The sequence below is a fragment of the Symphalangus syndactylus genome, chromosome 5 (assembly GCF_028878055.3).
Source record: "Symphalangus syndactylus isolate Jambi chromosome 5, NHGRI_mSymSyn1-v2.1_pri, whole genome shotgun sequence".
Classification (NCBI taxonomy): Eukaryota; Metazoa; Chordata; class Mammalia; order Primates; family Hylobatidae; genus Symphalangus; species Symphalangus syndactylus.
The window spans coordinates 86,092,501-86,110,572 of NC_072427.2; the positions used below are offsets into that span (position 1 = coordinate 86,092,501).

Here is an 18,072-nt window from a genome sequence, read left to right on the forward strand (position 1 = left end):
GCAAGAGAAACACATGGACACACAGGTCCAGATGTAGCCAGATGTGCTTTCAAACAGGATTGAGCAAATCTGAGAACAGACTCGTAGAAATGCAACTGCAGGCAAGGGACACTGGCGAGGTGACCGTCACCACGTTGCCCCCGAGAGGCCCTGAGCCTTGACTTCTCCACAGCTATACAATCACAATGCGGGGGGCACACGTTATTCTTTTTTTGCCAGGTTGATTTAAAACAATATTTTCTCATGGTTTTCTTCAGCAAGGTGAGCAGCGTTCCAAAGTGTGAACACGCTGCACTTGATGTCTGCAACGCCACGTGGATGGCCCTGATGTCTCTCCAGTTGTTCGTTATTACAAACGATACCTCTTGTGAGATATGGCAAGGTTTCTCTTCAAACAACCTGATCAGTCCTTTATTGTTTAATTCCCAGTACCCCTCCCAATGTCTTTCTTCTTCTTTCCTTCTTTCTGCTTTTCCTACACGCCCAGGCATGCCACAGCACCAGTGGCCTCATCAGCACCAGCTCACATTCCTTTCCTTACTTGAGAAAAGACTGACTCTCTAGCTCGCCGCAGACGACCCCTTCCCCTAAATGTTTAGCCAATAGGGTCTAGCTGAGATTGTGCGGTCCGACCCCAGCCAGTTAAAAAAGGGCACAGGGGCAGGATTTGCATCAAAAATAAAAACTTTCACTCTCCTTTGTTCTGTGTGCTCTCGTGGCAACCAGCCACACGAGAGGCACTTCTCTGCGCAAAGATAAATTGGCTTTGTTAAAAAATCCTTTGTCTAAGTGCTCGTTTTCCTTATGACTCTGAGTTCTATTTCTAACACCTCTGTGGGTGTTTCTACCATATACCTTTCCACACTTAGGTACATTTTTGCCTAAATTCCTAGAAGTGGCATTGTTAGCGCGGAGTGTTCATGGATTTCAAATTCATAGAGATACTGAGAAATGCCCTCCAAAGATGGTCCCTAATTGTGCCTGTGAATACCGATGTCAGAGGAAATGGCACAGCGGGGAACTGTGAGGGCCAGTCCCACCATGGAACATCAGAAACTGCCAAAACCCAAATAAACAAACACACCGCCCCCGGCCACCCCCGGCCAGCGTCCCCCAGCTCTGCAGTTGTATTTCGAGGAGTCTACTCTCAGATTCGTTCAGTCCTGTTTGAAACTGTCTGGCTCCATCTGCACTCGTGTTACACGGTCACCTGTTCTCCCACCCTCTGGTTTGGACGTGGTCCCACGCTGTCCTGGGCTTCCTCCACCATCGCTTCCCCAAGACCTTCCTGTCCCCACCTGCCGTCCACCCACCCACCCCAACAAAGGGGGCTGGAGTTCAATTTTATCTGAACTCTGGAAAATACCTGAAGGTTTGCAGCAGTCAAGGGAACGCATAATCAAGAAAAAGCAGCACAATCCAATAGAACCTTGTGGATTTTAACATCCCCTTGCCCCATCCCCCCTCCCCAGCTGGATGACAGTCAGGAAGACAGCAGCCTGAGTTCCTGGTGTGGGGTGCTGCTGCCAGGGAAGCAGAGGGGACCTTGTTTGCAAGGCAGTGCAGTTGTCCGTTTCTACCCATCTGGCAGCTCCCTGAAGGACTAACACACAGGGCTTGCCCCTTATTTCACCAACTCAGACTCAAGGCAGAGAGCAGCTACACTGAGGCTTTGTCGGAACATTAAACAGTCAGTGCCACCTGGGGCCAAAGGTATCAGCCAGAAAACACTGGGCACGCCCAAAAAGCCTGGGAGGAAAAGCTGGAAGATGACATGCTTTGAGGAATAAGGGAGTTGGGGGATCCACTGATTCTTGGTAGTCCAGAAGGCCCCCACGCATGCCCATGATGGGGCACCGGCACAGAAAAGACTTAAGAAGCTCTCAGTGCTCACCTCTGGCTGAATTTCAGGCTCTGAGCAAGCAGGAAGGGAAGGTGCAAGCAGGAAGGGAAGGTGCAAGCAGGAAGTAAAGGTGCAAGCAGGAAGTGAAGGGGAAGGCAGAGTTGCAAACTCCCCAGCCGAGTGCTGAGGCGTGTGGACCAACACACAGAGCCCAGCTACAAACCCTGAAGAAAAACAATTTTTTGATTCCAGGGATTTAAGGAACTCTCTGTCAAATTACTGTCTTAGCACCAAGCTAATAGAAAGTGAGCACACATGATGAAGAAACTACTTTTTAACTTGACATAAACAAGCAAAAACAACCACAATCCACGACAATCAGCAACAGCAAACTGTGCAGAGGGAGGAGAACCTGATACCCAGAAATATCCCATCGTAATAGTCACTGTCTGGTTTTCACCAAAGCAGGAAGAAATATGAGCTACTCGTGGGGGGAAAGCAATTAATGGAAAATCTTCCTGAGGAAGCCCAGAATTGGACTTACTAGATAAAGCCTTTCGATCAACTCTCTTAAACATGTTCAAAAAACTAAATAAAATCACAGACAAAGAATTAAGATAAACCAGGAGAATGGTGCCTCACCAAATAGAGAATATCAATAAAGAGATAGGAACTTTAAAAAGAAACCGAACAGAAAATCTGGAATTAAAAACTACAACAACTGAAATAAATAATTCATGATAGGGTTTCAACCGCAGATTTTATCAGGTGGCAGAATTAGTGAACATAAAGACAGACGAATTAACATACTCTAGTCTGAGGAGTGGTTGAGACAAAGGGGAGTAGATGTGAGAATGGAGAAAAATGCACAAATCTTAGAAGACCTGTGGGACACCATCAAGCACACCAACACACTTAACTGGATTTCCAGATGGAGGGGAGACAGGGGGAGCAGAAAAAATAATTGAAGAACTAATGGCCAAAACTTCCCAAATTGAGAAGACATATTAATCTACACATTCAAGCCACTCAGTGAACCCCAAGTAGAATAAACTCAAAGAGAATCACACAAAAACACAGTGTAATCAAATTCTCAAAAGTCAAAACAGAATCTAGAAAGCTGCTGGACAGAAGACTAACAGCGGATTTCTCATCAGAAACCATGGAGGCCAGAGGCATTGGGATGACATATTTCACATGCTGCCTTGGAGTACAGGGGCAGGGGAAACCAACAACCAAAAAGACATCAGCATCTGACAAAATTATCCTTCAAAAATGAAAGAGGGAACAGGCGTGGTGGCTCATGTAATCCCAGCACTTTGGGAGGCCAAGGCAGGTGGATCCCGACGTCAGGAGATTGAGACCATCCTGGCTAACACGGTGAAACCCCATCTCTACTAAAAATACAAAAAATTAGCCAGGCCTGGTGGCAGGAGCCTATAGTCCCAGCTACTCAGGGAGGCTGAGGCAGGAAAATGGTGGGAACCTGGGAGGCAGAGCTTGCATTGAGCAGAGATTGCACCACTGCACTCCAGCCTGGGCAACAGAGTGAGACTCTGAAGAGAAAGTGATTCATTTCAAGGTAAATAAAACCTGAAAGAGCTCATTGCCAATTGACTTGCTTTACAAGAAATGCCAATTCAGGCTGAAATAAAAGGGCACTAGACAGTAACCTGGATCCATATGAAGGAAAGGTAGCCATGTTGGTAGTTTGTGTGTTTATAAGAATTCTTCCATTACATATTAGTTATCTAATTTGTTGGTGTACAAATTTTCATAGTATTCCTTATAATCCTTTTTATTAATGTAAGGTCAGTAATGGTATTCCCATTTTCGTTTACAATTTTAATTATTTGAATCTGTCATCTTTTAATCTAGATAAATATTTGTCTAGATAAAGATCTAGACAGATAAAGATCTGTCAAATCTGTTGCTCTTCTCAAAGAACCAACTTTGAGGTTCATTGATTCTACTGATTTTCTACTTCCTATTCCATTTTTCTGTGCTCTAGTCTTTATTTTCTACCTTCTGCTAAATTTGGATACAGTTTGCTCTTCTTTTTCTAGTTCCTTAAGGTATAAAGTTAGATTAATGATTTGAGATCTTTCTGTTTTTTTAAAAATGTAAGCATTCAGTTATCAATTTCCCTCTATATACTGCTTTCACTGCATCTCATAAGTTTTGGTTTGCTTTTTTTATTCATCTCAAAGTATTTTCTATCTTCTCTTTGAGTTTCTCCTTTGACTCCTTGGTTGTTTGAGAGTGTGTAATTTAATATACACATATTTGTGAATTCCAATTTTTCTTCTGTTGTTTTCTAGTTTCTTTCCATTATAATCAGAGAAGATAGTTTGTATGAGTTTGATCATTTTAAATTATTAAGACTAGTTTTGTGGCCTAAGGTATAGTCTAATATGGCAACTGTCCCATGTGAACTTGAGAAGAGTGTGTTGTCTGCTGTTAGTTGAGTTGGGTGTTTCTGCATCTATGTTAGATGTGTTTAGGGGGTTCTTCAAATCTTCTATTTCTTTACTGAATGTCAATTCTTTTTTTAAAAATTAATTAATTAATTATTTTTTTTTTGAGACAGAGTCTCGCTCTGTCGCCCAGGCTGGAGTGCAGTGGTGCGATCTCAGCTCACTGCAAGCTTCCCGGGTTCATGCCATTCTCCTGCCTCAGCCTCCCAAGTAGCTGGGACTACAGGCGCCCGCCACCACACCCGGCTAATTTTTGTACTTTTAGTAGAGACGGGGTTTCACCGTGTTAGCCAGAATGGTCTCGATCTCCTGACCTTGTGATCCGCCCGCCTCAGCCTCCCAAAGTGCTGGGATTACAGGCGTGAGCCACCACGCCCGGCCTCTTTTTTTTTTTAATTACAGAGAATGGCTCACTGATGTCTCTAACTCTTGTTGTAGAACCGGAACTGTCTATTTCTTTCTTCATGTCTGTCCATGTTTGTTTCACATACTTTGGTGATCTGATATTAGATATGTATATATTTACCATTGATATATCTTCTTGATGGGTTCACTTTCATCAGCGCATAATGTCCTGTGGGCCCAGCCCCTGCTGATCAGTCTGCTCCAGCTTCTGCATGACAGTGGCTTCCTCATTAGCCTCTGTTCCTGGCCATTCTCCTGGCCTGTGGCTGGCCCCTCCCCAGCCAGGCCATCATGTCCCCAGGTAACATCCATGTGGCCCCCCCGCCCCGGGCAGGACATAGCATTCCTCAGTTGCTCTCACTAGAGGCCAATACTTCAGGTCCCACTTCCTAAGTTCTGGAAAATTATGATGGCCTAATAAAACAAGCTGAGAAATTTAAGCCTAGCATTATTTCTTTCCCAATTATTTGAGAGCATTCTGTGGTGAAAATCTTTGGGTCCATAATTTGCTTTGTAGAATGGCTTTTAATCTTAGATTCATTTAATCAATATGATATATTTGGGACTTTTCCTTTTCTTGGATTCTGTGTCTGGACAAATATAGACAGTTGTGTCTCCACCAACACCATCAATACATAGACTCCTCTCATCATCCCATAAATTCCCCTCATGCCCCTTTGTAGTCATTCCACATCCCCACTCTAGCCCCTGATAGGCACTGATTTTTTCGTCCTATTATTATTACTATTGCCATAATATCACATCTACAGAATCCCACAGCGTTTAGTATTTTGCCATATAATATATGGCTTAAATAGACCCTTCACTAAAGAACAAATACGGATGGCAAATAAACACATGAAAACATGTTTCACATCATGAATCACCAGGACAATGCAAACTTAAACCCCAGTGAACTCTATACAGCTGTGTTGACTAAAGGAATGATACATCTGACGTGCAGGACTGGCAAGAATGTGGGGCTTTGCTGATACGTTTGAGCTTAAACCTCCCATCTCACTGTGGTTTTGCTTATGCAAGGAATCTACTCCCTTTTATCTCCTTGCTTTACTGCTTTTGGATTGAGTGTTTTAGGTTTTTTTATTCCTTCATTGTGTTGGTTCCTAGTGCTACCATAGCTAATTACACCAAAAGAGTGACTGAAAACAATGGAAAATTATTCTCTCATAGTTCTTAGGGCCAGGCACCTGAAATGAAGGTTTCCACAGGGCAATGCTTTCTCTGAGCTCCAAGGGAGAATCTGTCCTTGCTCCTTCTAGCTTCTGGTGGCACCCAGCAAACCTTGGGGTCCCTTGGCTTCTATCTTCACTCCAGTCTTTGCCTCTGTTGTCATATCATCTTCTTCCCTTTGTGTGTATGTCTGAACTTCCTTCTCCTTTCTCTGGTAAAGACACTAGACATTGGATTTAAGGTTCACTATGATCCCGTATGACTTAACTAATTATATCTGCAAATACCTTATTTCCATATGAGGTCATATTGTGAGGTTCTGGGTGGAGACAACTTTTGGGGAGGCATGATTCAGCCGAGTACATGCATCTACTTCCTAGTGAGTTGTATATTCCTTTATTATTATAGTGGAGATTATAACATGAATCCATGACTTTTTAAAGTCTAATGTAAATTAGACCTTATATTATTTTTCAGATGGTGCAGTGTGCTTAAGCCACTTTAACTCCATGAATTTTGTGTTCTTGCCATGTATTTTATTTCTATAAATATTTTACAACTTACAAGACATTTTATACAGTCAATATTCATTTAGATTTTCCCTATGTGTTCTTCTTTTGTTACACTTCATTTCCTTATCAACTTCTTGCTTTCATCTGTGCTTGTTTTTGTTCTACCTAACGCTCCCTTTAGTATTTTCTGTAGTGCAGATCTTGCTGGTGACGCATCCTCTTGGTGTCTAGAGGATATCATTATTCTGTTCTCATTTGGGGGAATCTTCTTCCAGGTATAGAATTCTAGCTTTGTGCTTCTTTTCTTTCAGACAGTAAATATATCATTCCATTGTCCTCTGCCTTTCATCATTTCTACTGAGAAGTCATCTGTAAATGTTATTGTTGCTTCTTTGAAGGTGATATGTCTTGTTTTCCTCTGGCTGTTTTTAAATTTTTCTGTCTTTGGATTTCAACCCCAATGTGCCCAGGTGTAGTTTTCTTTGTGTTCACTTGCTAAAGATTCTTGGTTTGGAGGGTTCTTTTTTTTCTTTTTCTTTTCTTTTTTTTTTTTTTTTTTTAACAGGTCTCCTTCTGTTGTCCAGGTTAGACTGTAGTGGTGCAATCTTGGCTCACTGCAGGGTCTACCTCCCAGGCTCACGTGATCCTCCTCCTTAGCCTCTTGAGTAGCTGGGACTACAAATGTACCACCAAAGTGGGCCAATTTTTTATATTTTTTGTAGAGATTGGGTTTTGCTATATTGTCCCGGCTCATCTTCAACCAGGGCCACCTTGGCCTCCCAGAGTGGTGGTATTACACGTGTGAGCCATCACGCCTGGCCTAAAAATTCTTAAATGCTCTTTGCATCTATGCATTTCATCAGGTTAAAGTTCTCGTCCATTATATCTTCAAATATTTTACTACACCTATTTTACTCCTCTCCTTGTAGGATTTCAATCATTTTTCCCATAAATTTTCACAAAATATAGGCGTGTTTATTGCTCCACTTTCTTTATTTCCCTTTTTTCTTTCCCATCTCTGTATTCAGGCTTGAAATTTCTTCATCTCCCTTCCTTTACTAATCTTCTCTTTGGTTTTGTCTATATGTTGTAAAGCTAAGCTACCTAGTTCTTAATTTCAGCTATTATGTTCTTCGTTTCCAGAATTTCTGTTTGATTCCATTTAATAAATCCAGTTTGACACTGAAATTCTCCATTTGTTCTCTATTTTCTTGAGCAAGTTAATCAGCATTACTTTAAATTCCAGTTTCACAATGCTAATATTTAGATCTCCTGCACGTCTGTTTCTTTTGTTTGTTTTTTCCTCTTGGTCTTTTGGTCAGTTGGTCTTGTCTTCTAGTATCCCTAGTAATTTTTTGACTGAATGAAGGACTTTATGAAAATTTGTAAGATGATTTGAGCCTCTGTTGATGCTGCTGTCTCCAGAAGAGATGACTTCTGTTTCTGGGAGGCAGTTAGGCTACAGGCAGATCATATGAGTTCAGTACGAGCTGATTTAAAGGTGGGCTTCATTCTTTCTGGTTTTTCCTTCCTCCGAGGGAATAGCCCTTCACTTACATTCAGCATTTCCAGCTGAAAACCTAGGGTTTTTTTTACTAGAATCCCTCCACCTTGTCAGGTCCTGAACTCTGTGGTTTTTTTCTTCTAATTCCATGAGACTACTAAAAGCTCTGCTCAGCTGATCAGCCTCTCAGCCACTTGGCTGTGGTCTGTAAATTGGTAAATGCCTCAATAAGAAAATCCACAAGGAATATTGGACTCACTTCTGTGCACTTTCTCTCTAATGCGGATTCACTCACTCAAGTCTCAGCTGTCTTGATACCTCCCGGCCCCTTCGAACAGAAATTTTGTTTGTAAACCAGATTTCCTAATTTTTCTCAGCTAGATGGCCAGTCTAGCCAGTTCCCCACACATGAAAGGAGAACTTGACAGAGCATTTTATACAGCATAAGAAAAAGGTGGCACAATGGAATCATTTTCAGAGCTCAAAATTACTCTTCAATAATTTCTCCAAAAAAGTTTATTATTTCAGCCCATTTTTACAAAGGCTCTTCCTTGCGCCAGGCATGATTTTAGGCCTTTGAAGACTGAGTGGTGAACAAGACAAACACACTCCCTGCTTACATGCAGCTTATGTTTGAAGAAAGGAAGCTGAGGACAGCAAGGACAATGAACAGGAACAGGGAAGACACGTGGTGCAGAAACACTGATGATGGCCAGGCACAAGGCTCATGCCCGCAGTCCCAGTGCTTTGGCCAAGGCAGGAAGGATCACTTGAGACCCCATCTGTATGAAAAAAAAAAAATTTAAGAAATATTGGGCCGGGCACAGTGGCTCACGCCTGTAATCCCAGCACTTTGGGAGGCCGAGATGGGCGGATCGTGAGGTCAGGAGATCGAGACCATCCTGGCCAACACGGTGAAACCCCGTCTCTACTAAAAATACAAAAAATTAGCCGGACGAGGTGGCGGGCACCTGTAGTCCCAGCTACGTGGGAGGCTGAGGCAGGAGAATGGCGTGAACCCCGGGGGGCGGAGCCTGCAGTGAGCCGAGATCACGCCACTGCACTCCAGCCTGGGCGACAGCGAGACTCCGTTTCAAAAAAAAAGAAAGAAAAAAGAAAGAAATATTGATAATGGGACTTGAGTTATCTATGATTGGAGCACATCATAAAGCTATGGCCTTTAAGAGCAGAACCAAATCCATAGCCCAGGATGGACCAGTTCAAAACTTTTCTTTCCTATCTGAAACCCAGTCCTATCCCCAGCCTTCCCACATGAATGTCTGAGTGGACCTCGGGGAAGGCTGCGGGGAGGGGCATGGGCTCTCCTTCCTTGCTCCTCTTCTCCCTGTTTGGGGCTCTAACTCCTCCAGTGATGGGGATGGGGGAAGGAATGTGCAGGGCCACCACTGTGGGGCTCACCGGCCACTGCTGCACCTTCTCTCCGGCTGCTCCGGTGATCCTGTGCTTCTACCAGCTGCTTCTGCCTCTTCAGTGAGGACCCGCTTTAGGGAGGAGACACCCCCATAATCGTGGGTGGGACAGCTCTCGCCTTGCCATGCCACACTTTGCGTTAAGGCTGAAGGGCCACACCTGCCTCCACAGCCCCCTTTTTACAACCTGGGCTGCACTGGTGGGGTGCTGGGACCAGGTCCACCTCCACTCTTGCCCCCAGGGATCCACATGGGACAGGCTACAGCCCAGACATGACAGATTTATGAGCTGGGTCACATCACAGGCAAACAAACACCCCTAGTCATGACACGCGCCGCCTCTCAGCAACCAGGAAGGGGAGGCTGTGGGCCCTGGAACAACAAGCCCAGGAGGGGTATAAAAGCCTGACAGCCCCACGAAGCTCACACACTCACTCAATCACTCACACACACACTGACTCCCACACTCACTCCCACACTCACTCACACCTCCCCCAGCTCACCTCCTCCCCACCCCAGCATGGCTGCATCCACCATGTCCATCTGCTCCAGCACTTGCTCCGACTCCTGGCGAGTGGACGACTGCCCAGAGAGCTGTTGCGAGCCCCCCTGCTGCGCCCCCAGCTGCTGTGCCCCGGCCCCCTGCCTGACCCTGGTCTGCACCCCAGGGAGCTGTGTGTCCAGCCCCTGCTGCCAGGCGGCCTGTGAGCCCAGCCCCTGCCAATCAGGCTGCACCAGCTCCTGCACGCCCTCGTGCTGCCAGCAGTCTAGCTGCCAGCCAGCTTGCTGCACCTCCTCCCCCTGCCAGCAGGCCTGCTGCGTGCCCGTCTGCTGCAAGCCTGTGTGTTGTGTGTCCACCTACTCTGAGGATTCCTCTTCATGCTGCCAGCAGTCTAGCTGCCAGCCAGCTTGCTGTGCCTCTTCCTCCTGCCAGCAGTCCTGCTGTGTGCCTGTTTGCTGCAAGCCGGTGTGCTATGTGCCCACCTGCTCTGAGGATTCCTCTTCATGCTGCCAGCAGTCTAGCTGCCAGCCAGCTTGCTGCACCTCCTCCCCCTGCCAGCAGGCCTGCTATGTGCCCGTCCGTTGCAAGCCTGTCTGCTGCAAACCCATCTGCTGTGTGCCTGTCTGCTCTGGGGCTTCCACTTCATGCTGCCAGCAGTCTAGCTGCCAGCCGGCTTGCCGCACCACCTCCTGCTGCAGACCCTTCTCCTCCGTGTCCCTCCTCTGCCGCCCCGTATGCAGGCCTGCCTGCTACGTGCCTGTCTCCTCCTGCTGTGCCCCTGCCTCCTCCTGCCAGGCCAGCTGCTGCCGCCCGGCCTCCTGCGTGTCCCGCCTCTGCCGCCCCGCGTGCTCCTGCCCGGCCTGCTGAGCCCTCTTCTCAGGCCAGGAGTCCAGCTGCGGATGTGCACGCCCCCCTGGGCCAGCTGGGCTCAGTTCCTGACCTGGGTTAGGTGGCTGCCCCCACCTGGGATGGGTCCCCGTGTCTCCCCTGTGCTGAGGCGACCTCCCCCTTTTTGCTCCCAGGAGCCTCCATCCTTGCAGCTCCCCAGCTCCTGCCTCCCAGCAGGTGCCCACCTGCCTGCTGGGTCCCCTGTCCTCCCTCCCAGCTTCTCTGCTCTGGGTCACTTGGCCTCGACTTGAACCTGTCAGCACCTCCTCCTGCTCCCCAATAAACTCTCCTTGGTCACCTGATTCTCTTTTCTGTTGTGCTCCTGGGGATACATGGTTTTGAGCTGACATTGGTCTCCTCCAGCCATGATTATTTTTAGGAATGAGTGACTTAACCTAGAAGTCACAGGGGACAGTGGCCTAACTCCTCCAGGGGTTCACCAGGTGGGACTCACGGTCACTCCCAGGAAGGCTCAGTCCCGGCTCAGCCCCTGTGCCCGGGTCTTCCTGAGCCTGGTCGTTCGCTGCCGTGCCCTGGGGTGTGGCGCTCTCCAGGCTCCAGGACCGTCCCACCCACTCTCTCACCTGGGAGAGCCCGCCCTGCAGAGTCACCTTCCAGGAAGCTGGTCTGGGGTCTGGGCACTGCAGCCTCCAGGCCTGGTCACCCTCCCTGTGTGCCTCCCGCCTGAGGGTTCTGCCCATTTAGCAGCAACGTAAGGGGAGAGTGAGGGGCTGCTGCACCTGCACAGGAGACAAGGGACTCGATGAGGACAAAAGCATCATGGGGTGGGCGGACGGATGCACAGGATTCCCCAAAACCCGGGTGCTGCCCAGGTTCTCCTCTGAGGGCAGCAGGTTCCACAGAGGTGTAGGGATGAGGAGCCTGGGTTCCCACAGATGATGCCGGTGTGGGCACACAGTCAGCAACACTCTCATCTCTCTAAGGCTTGGTCCACGCGGGGAGCATGAGCTGCCTGTGATGTCCTGTGGGAAAGGCCGTCAGCGGGGACAGTGGTAAGATCAGGCAGCGCATGGGGCTCCGCCACCCTGGGTGGGCACAGAGCAGTCGGTCCTCAGACTGTGAGACAAGCTCCTCCAGGCCAGCTGCAGAAATCAAAACGCTGATGAGAATGCCCGCCCCTGGGATGCTGCGGTCACCACACAGCCAGGCCGGCCGCAGCCTGATGGACGTGGTGCTGCTGTGGCTGTGGTCATCAGAACAGGCACAGAAATGCCACAGAAAGTGAGGTGGAGCCTGGAGGGGCGGGGCCTGCATGGTTGCTGCCCAGTGCCCTCAGTGGCTGGGGGACCCCGCGTGACCCCGGCTCAGCCTGATCTGCTCTCAGCTCCCTGCCCTCTGCACTGACAGCTGCTGGGAACCCACTATGGCCTAAGTGCACGGCCGTCCATGCTGTTTCCTGTTCACATTCCTAGCCCATTTCCTATCATGCTGTGTGTGTTTTTCTTGTGGATTTAGGGCTGGGGATCCTCCGTCCATCATATGCCCTCCAAATATTTCCAACCCATCATCGCTTCTATACAGCACACTCCCCGAGATTGGAAACAGGCCGAATTTTGCTGATATTGGTTTCATTGTTATTGCTTAGATTTAACTTTTTGTCCCATTTGCTGATATGACTCTGTGAGGTATGACGTATTAATCTTTCTCTTCCACCAATAGCCAACTGTCCTTTTTTAAAGTTAGTTTACTCTCTCCATCTCCCATTTGAAACATCTCTTTCGTCTGATAGAAATGTTTGTATAGTCTGCTTCTGAAATCCGTATTTTGTATTTTGTTCTATTAATCTCTTGATCTGTCCTTGAACCCATTCCAGATGTTCTATCCATGTTATTCAGCTTCGTAATATATCCTAACAGCTCATAAGGAAGGTGCCACTATCTTATTTTCTGAAAACGCTGGTTCTAGCTTGTCCTTGATTAATTTTAGAAAGCTTTTCAAGTACTTTTTAAAGTACTATAATTTTGATTTGGATTGCATTGAGCTTTTAAATATGTAGGAGGAAACTATAATTGTTCATCTCATCTTGCCTTGCAGTTACATAGTACAATAGTTCCATTTAGAATTCTATCATTTTCTTCTATAGGTCTAAAATATTCCTCTTTGGATTAATTTCTAGGTATTTCACAGGGATGCTTTACTAGTGTGAATGGGGAACAGCTTTCTATTACGTTGTCTTAGTATATAAATCTTATATATATGTCTATATAAATTATTCACATATATATTGTCTTCATATCAAACCATATGTTTAGCTCTTTTCCTTTGCAAGTTCTCTTATTAGTTCTTACACTTTGTCATTGATTTTCTTGGAATTTTCTATGTACATGAGCTCATCATTTGAAACTAAGGAGAATTTAACTTCTCATTTCCAATCTTTAAAACTCCCATTTCTATTGTTTTTCCTGTGGCAACATTACTTTGAACACCCAGGATGATGCTGAATAAAATTAAAAGAATCCTTGATTGTTCCTGACTTTCATGAGAAAGCACCAAAGGTTCACCACTACACACAGTGTTTGCTGTGGGGTTTAAGTAGAAACCTTTTATTTTTAAACCAAGTCTTTCTATTTCCTTTTTGCTCTGAATTTTTGTTTACTAGGATCAAGGATTGTTTTGAGGGGGAGGGGTGGATCCTACAGACATGGTGCTACCTGAGGCATAGTTTCCAAATCTCCCTAAATCCCAAATAGAAACAGACAGAATTACCAGATAGAAAAAGAAAAACCCATGGGTTCCATTTAGGAGAGATTTTAACGGCAAGATATCACCCAAGGGCCCAAAATGCCAGTGGGTAGGAACCAGGCCCAGAAGCCAGTGTTGCTGAGGTCTGTGCAGGAGGACGCCGAGGGGAGCACTGGCAGGAGCAGCAGCCTGAGGATGGGAGAAGCCCAGCACCGCTCGGAAAGGGGCCAGAGTGTGAACAGCCACTGCAGCTGGGCAGGCCCCTCCTCTCCATCAGCCATGGAACACAAGCGGCTGACAGGGCTGGACTCTGGCCACTGTGAACTCTTGAGCCTGAGCCACCAGGGCTTCCTTCCACAGAAGAGTTCCTCTGTCTCCCAACCTGAGGGTAAGCAGCTTGGAGTGGAAACAAAGTTAGGCAGAACAGAAAGTCCACTTCCAACGGAAAAAGACCTAATAGCCCCATAGATAGTTTTTTTTTTTTCTTTTTTTCTGATAAACATAGAAATTGATCCTTCTGGTCTTAAAGCTCAAAACTTTGTTTTATCTGTAATCCCAGCACTTTGGGAGGCCGAAGCGGGCGGATCACCTGAGGTCAGGAGTTTGAGACCAGCCTGGCTAACATAGTGAAACCCCATCTCTACTAAAAATACAAAATTAGCCGGGTGTGGTGGCGTGTGCCTGTAATCCTAGCTACTTCGGAGGCTGAGTCAGGAAAATTGCTTGAACCTGGGAGGCAGAGGGTGCAGTGAGCAGCTACTTTCAGCACACTACTGTGTGAATACTGCAGGCAGTCACAGTGTACAAACAGTGTATTTGTGTTTCTAAACACAGACAAGATACAGTAAAAAGTCAGTGTTATAATCTTACAGGACCACCATCCCCTATGCTGTCCACTGTCGACTGAAACGTGCTCTGGGCGCACGTGACTGTATGCTCTCTAACTGGTTTCATACCTGCTTTACCTTTCAGGCTTCATCACTTTCAATTCTTTAATTGTGTTGGGCTAGGAATTAATGGAATCTAAATTGGAAATAAGTACAATCAAGTACTTTGTTTCACATAACCCAAATTGGAAAGGAAGCCAAAAAGCTCTGAGGTCTTGGTGGACACTGCATTTGTATACGTTCTTGTTTTTTAATTGTGGTAAAATACACATAATGTAAAATTTACCATTGAAACTACTTTTAAGGGTACAGTCAGTGGCATTCAGGACATTCATGTTGTGCAGCCATCACCACCGTCCATCTCCAGAACTTCTTCATCTCCCAACACTGAAACTCCACACCCATTAAACACTCACTCCCCGTCACCCCCCAGCCCCGGCACCCACCATTCTACCTTTGGTCTCTGTGAATCTGACCAGTCTAGTGACCTCATATAAGCGGAACATCCCCAAGGTTCATCCATGTTGCCGCGTGTGTCAGCATTTCCTTCCCTCTTTATGGCTGACTAATATTCCACTGTGTGAATGGACCACACTGCGTTTACTCATCCGTCCGTTCATGGACACTTGTGTTGCTTCTACCTTTTGGCAATTGTGAGGAAGCTGCTATGAACATGTGTGTACAAGTATCTCTTTCGATTCTTTTGAGAATGGACCCAGAAGTGGAATTGCTGAATCATTTGGTCATTCTGTTTATAACTTTTTGAGGAACTGCCATCCTGTTTTCCACAGTGGCTGTACAATTTTAGATTCCCACCAGCAGTGTGCGAGAATTCCAGTTTCTCCACATTGTCACCAGCATAACACATTCTGTTCTTTGGGCATTAGCCATCCCAGTGTGTGGGGGTGCCTTTGGGTTTGACCATGGACCCGTGCTCCTGACTAAGCCAGTCCCTACTGCCTGGCACCAGCCTTGCCCCTGGCCCAGCAGCCCCGCCTCTCACACATCAGCCCTGTCACATATCAGCCCCACCCCTCACACACCAGCCCCGCCCCCTCACACCAGCTCCACCCCTCGCACCAGCCCTAGCGCTCCATCAACCCCATCCCTCCCCGTTAGAGGGCTAATCAGAGGGCCCCTATCCGCCCTGCCCTTCCCATCCACGGCGCCCCCTCGCCTCGCCCCTCCAGTGAGCCCCTGCTCCTCTCAGCACCTGTGCTCATCACCCCTGCCATTCCCATCTGCCCTGCCCCTGCACCCGACCCCTACCCCCAGCCCCGTCCTGAGCCTGGCCCACTCTCCACAGAGGAACGAGTACCTGCTGACGGTGGTGGCAGAGGAGAGCGACCTGCTGCTGCTCGGCCTGCGGTTCTCACCTGCCCAGCTGCACTTCCTGTTCCTTCGCGAGGACACGGCCGGCGCCTGGCAGACCCGAGTGTCCTTCCGCAGCCCGGCCCTGGTGGACAGCCGCTGGCACACGCTGGTCCTGGCTGTGTCCGCAGGCGTCTTCTCCCTCACCATGGACTGCGGCCTCCCGGTGGACATGTAGGTACCGACCCGGGGAGGGTGCACCTGCGGCCCGCAGAGTCCTGCCAGGTCAGGGGTCCTTCAGCCATGCTTGCCGGGCAACACCTGCAGGGGCTGTCCTGGGGCAGGAGCCGACCAGGGGCCAGGAGCCATGGGGGGGAGGGGCCAGGAGCCATGGGGGGAGGGGCCAGGAGCCATGGGGGGAGGGGCCAGGAGCCATGGGGGGAGGGGCCAGGAGCCATGGGGGGAGGGGCCAGCAGCCATGGGGGGAGGGGCCAGGAGCCATGGGGGAGGGGCCAGGAGCCATGGGGGGAGGGGCCAGGAGCCATGGCGGGGAGGGGCAGGAGCCGACCAGGAGCAGGAGCCGCCCAGGGGGCAAGAGCCATTCACGAGGCAGGGGCTGACCATGGGAGGTCAGGTCAGGGTCCGAGCCAGCCTCTGAAGGGCTGCGTGGGGTGAGGCAGGCTCACCATCTGTGGGCAGAGTGGACACTGGCGAGGACAGGTGGTGAGTGATGCCCTGGATTCGGGCTGGAAGGGGAATGGGCCTCTCCCGCGGAGCATTTATGAAGCACACTCCTGTCAAAACCCAGATTTTAATGTTCCTCCATGTCTTAAACACAAAACCCGCCGCACATCAGCGTCAGTGGCTTAGAACCAGGTAAGGGCGATCATACCAAGCGCACTCCTTTTCCAGAAGTAGCTCAGGAGACTTGGCAGGGGACCGGCCCTGTGGGGAGGGCGTTAACATCACAACAGGCAGCAGCAGGAAGTCAGAGTAACTCCTTCCCCAACCTCCAGGCTGGAGGCCCAGGCCCGGCTTCGTGACTCCACGTGGCAGGTTCCTCATGGACGAGGGAGCAAATGTTGACAGAAACTCCAAATGAGTACAGGATTATCCTTTGTGGCCTTGGACACAACGGGGGCTCTTGGAAGCCAAGTTCATTTCTTGTTTTTGCGTCTCCTGGTTTCTGTGGCCTGACGGTAGGTCCCCTGGACAGGAGCCCTCGGTCCCCACAGCTCAGCCAGTTGGTCACCCACGTCAGGATCTACCGCTGTGGAGGAGGGCTGTGCTTCTGTCTTTTTAATTGCAAATGATCTGGTTTATATTAAATCTATTAAACATTAAATCATTTCAAATATTACTTTCGAAGGTAGGACCTTCTGTTTTGTTATGAAACTTATCTCATAATTGTTTTTATGACGCAGTTAGTTTAAACACACTTTTATCACCGCCTCTCTCCCACCATACCCCAAACTCATTAGGGCCTTAGGAGGGTGACGAGTTCTCAGGTCCCGAGAGCTGCGAGCCTCCCAGGGACGTGCTGTGCAGGCCGAAGACAACCTGACCTAGCAGCGGCTTCCCACCCTGTAAAGAAAGTCCTTCTGGCTGGACGTGAATGCTGCCTGACTTCTGGCTTTGCCGCAGCAGCTAGGAATGACGCGGCGGCAGCGCCTGAGGCCTGCACAAACGTTCACCTGCCTCATCAGGAGAAAGGAAGAAATTAGGGTCGAAAGCATAATGATTAGGAATGTTCCCCGAATGTTTTAAAAGTGGACTTCCTGGGGAAGATGGTGGGATATGAGGAGTCACAGGCCTGGAGCTGATTGTGGCCACGATAGAACTTAAGCCCGTGGCAGGCTACCATGGAGGGTACAGGCCAGGGCTTGGGGACCAGCAGCCTGGACCCTAGCAGAGGCCGAGCTGTGTGCAGAGGACGGGGCCTTCTGGGACAGCAGGGCAGGAGCTGAGCTCACCACGGCCAGCTGCAGCCAGATGGCAAAGACTGGAAGGAGCAGGTGTTTTATAAAAGACAGTGGCAGTGTGGGTGGGAGGCGAGCCCGAAGGCACCCCTGCTCTTCCCCCCAGGAGCTCTAGCCACGCCGTCCCTCAGCGGGCACCCACCTTGCTCCATCTCCAGAGTTCAGCCTCCACTCACTCATCAAGACCGCCTGCTCCTGACACCCTCATGGGTCACCAGCCTCCTTCCTGTCCTGAAGCCATCTGTCCCAGCACCCCAGGCCGGGTGATGGTGCAGGAGCTCAGCAGAGGGAGGGTGAGTGGGCCGGAGGACCCTGTGCAGGTCGAAGCCACTGCACGTTCACCATGAGATGGGAAAGAACCGCTAAACATGTCACCACGCACTTCTGCAGGAGGCCCTGGCCCTGGGGTGAAGTGCCCCCCAGAATTCATGTCCACCCAG

At 48.7% G+C, this 18,072-nt stretch overlaps 2 protein-coding genes across 3 annotated transcripts in view; both read left to right on the forward strand.

The window, feature by feature from the left end:
• The window catches only part of TSPEAR (thrombospondin type laminin G domain and EAR repeats), a 194,705-nt gene that overhangs the window by 144,577 nt on the left and 32,056 nt on the right, over positions 1-18,072 (forward strand). The window contains exon 3 of the mRNA XM_055279891.2: positions 15,649-15,887. Coding sequence (XP_055135866.1) covers positions 15,649-15,887 — 239 coding nt within the window. The remainder of the gene's footprint in view (positions 1-15,648; positions 15,888-18,072) is intronic.
• LOC129483090 (keratin-associated protein 10-1-like) lies at positions 9,883-10,731 on the forward strand. 2 transcript variants are annotated; one of them, XM_055279917.2, is made up of 2 exons: positions 9,883-10,212; positions 10,426-10,731. In XM_055279917.2, the coding sequence occupies exons 1-2, from the start codon at positions 9,883-9,885 to the stop codon at positions 10,729-10,731; spliced, it is 636 nt and encodes a 211-aa protein (XP_055135892.1). The 2 variants fall into 2 exon arrangements, with proteins under 2 accessions (XP_055135892.1, XP_055135891.1); XM_055279916.2 differs by having other exon boundaries at positions 9,883-10,203; positions 10,300-10,731.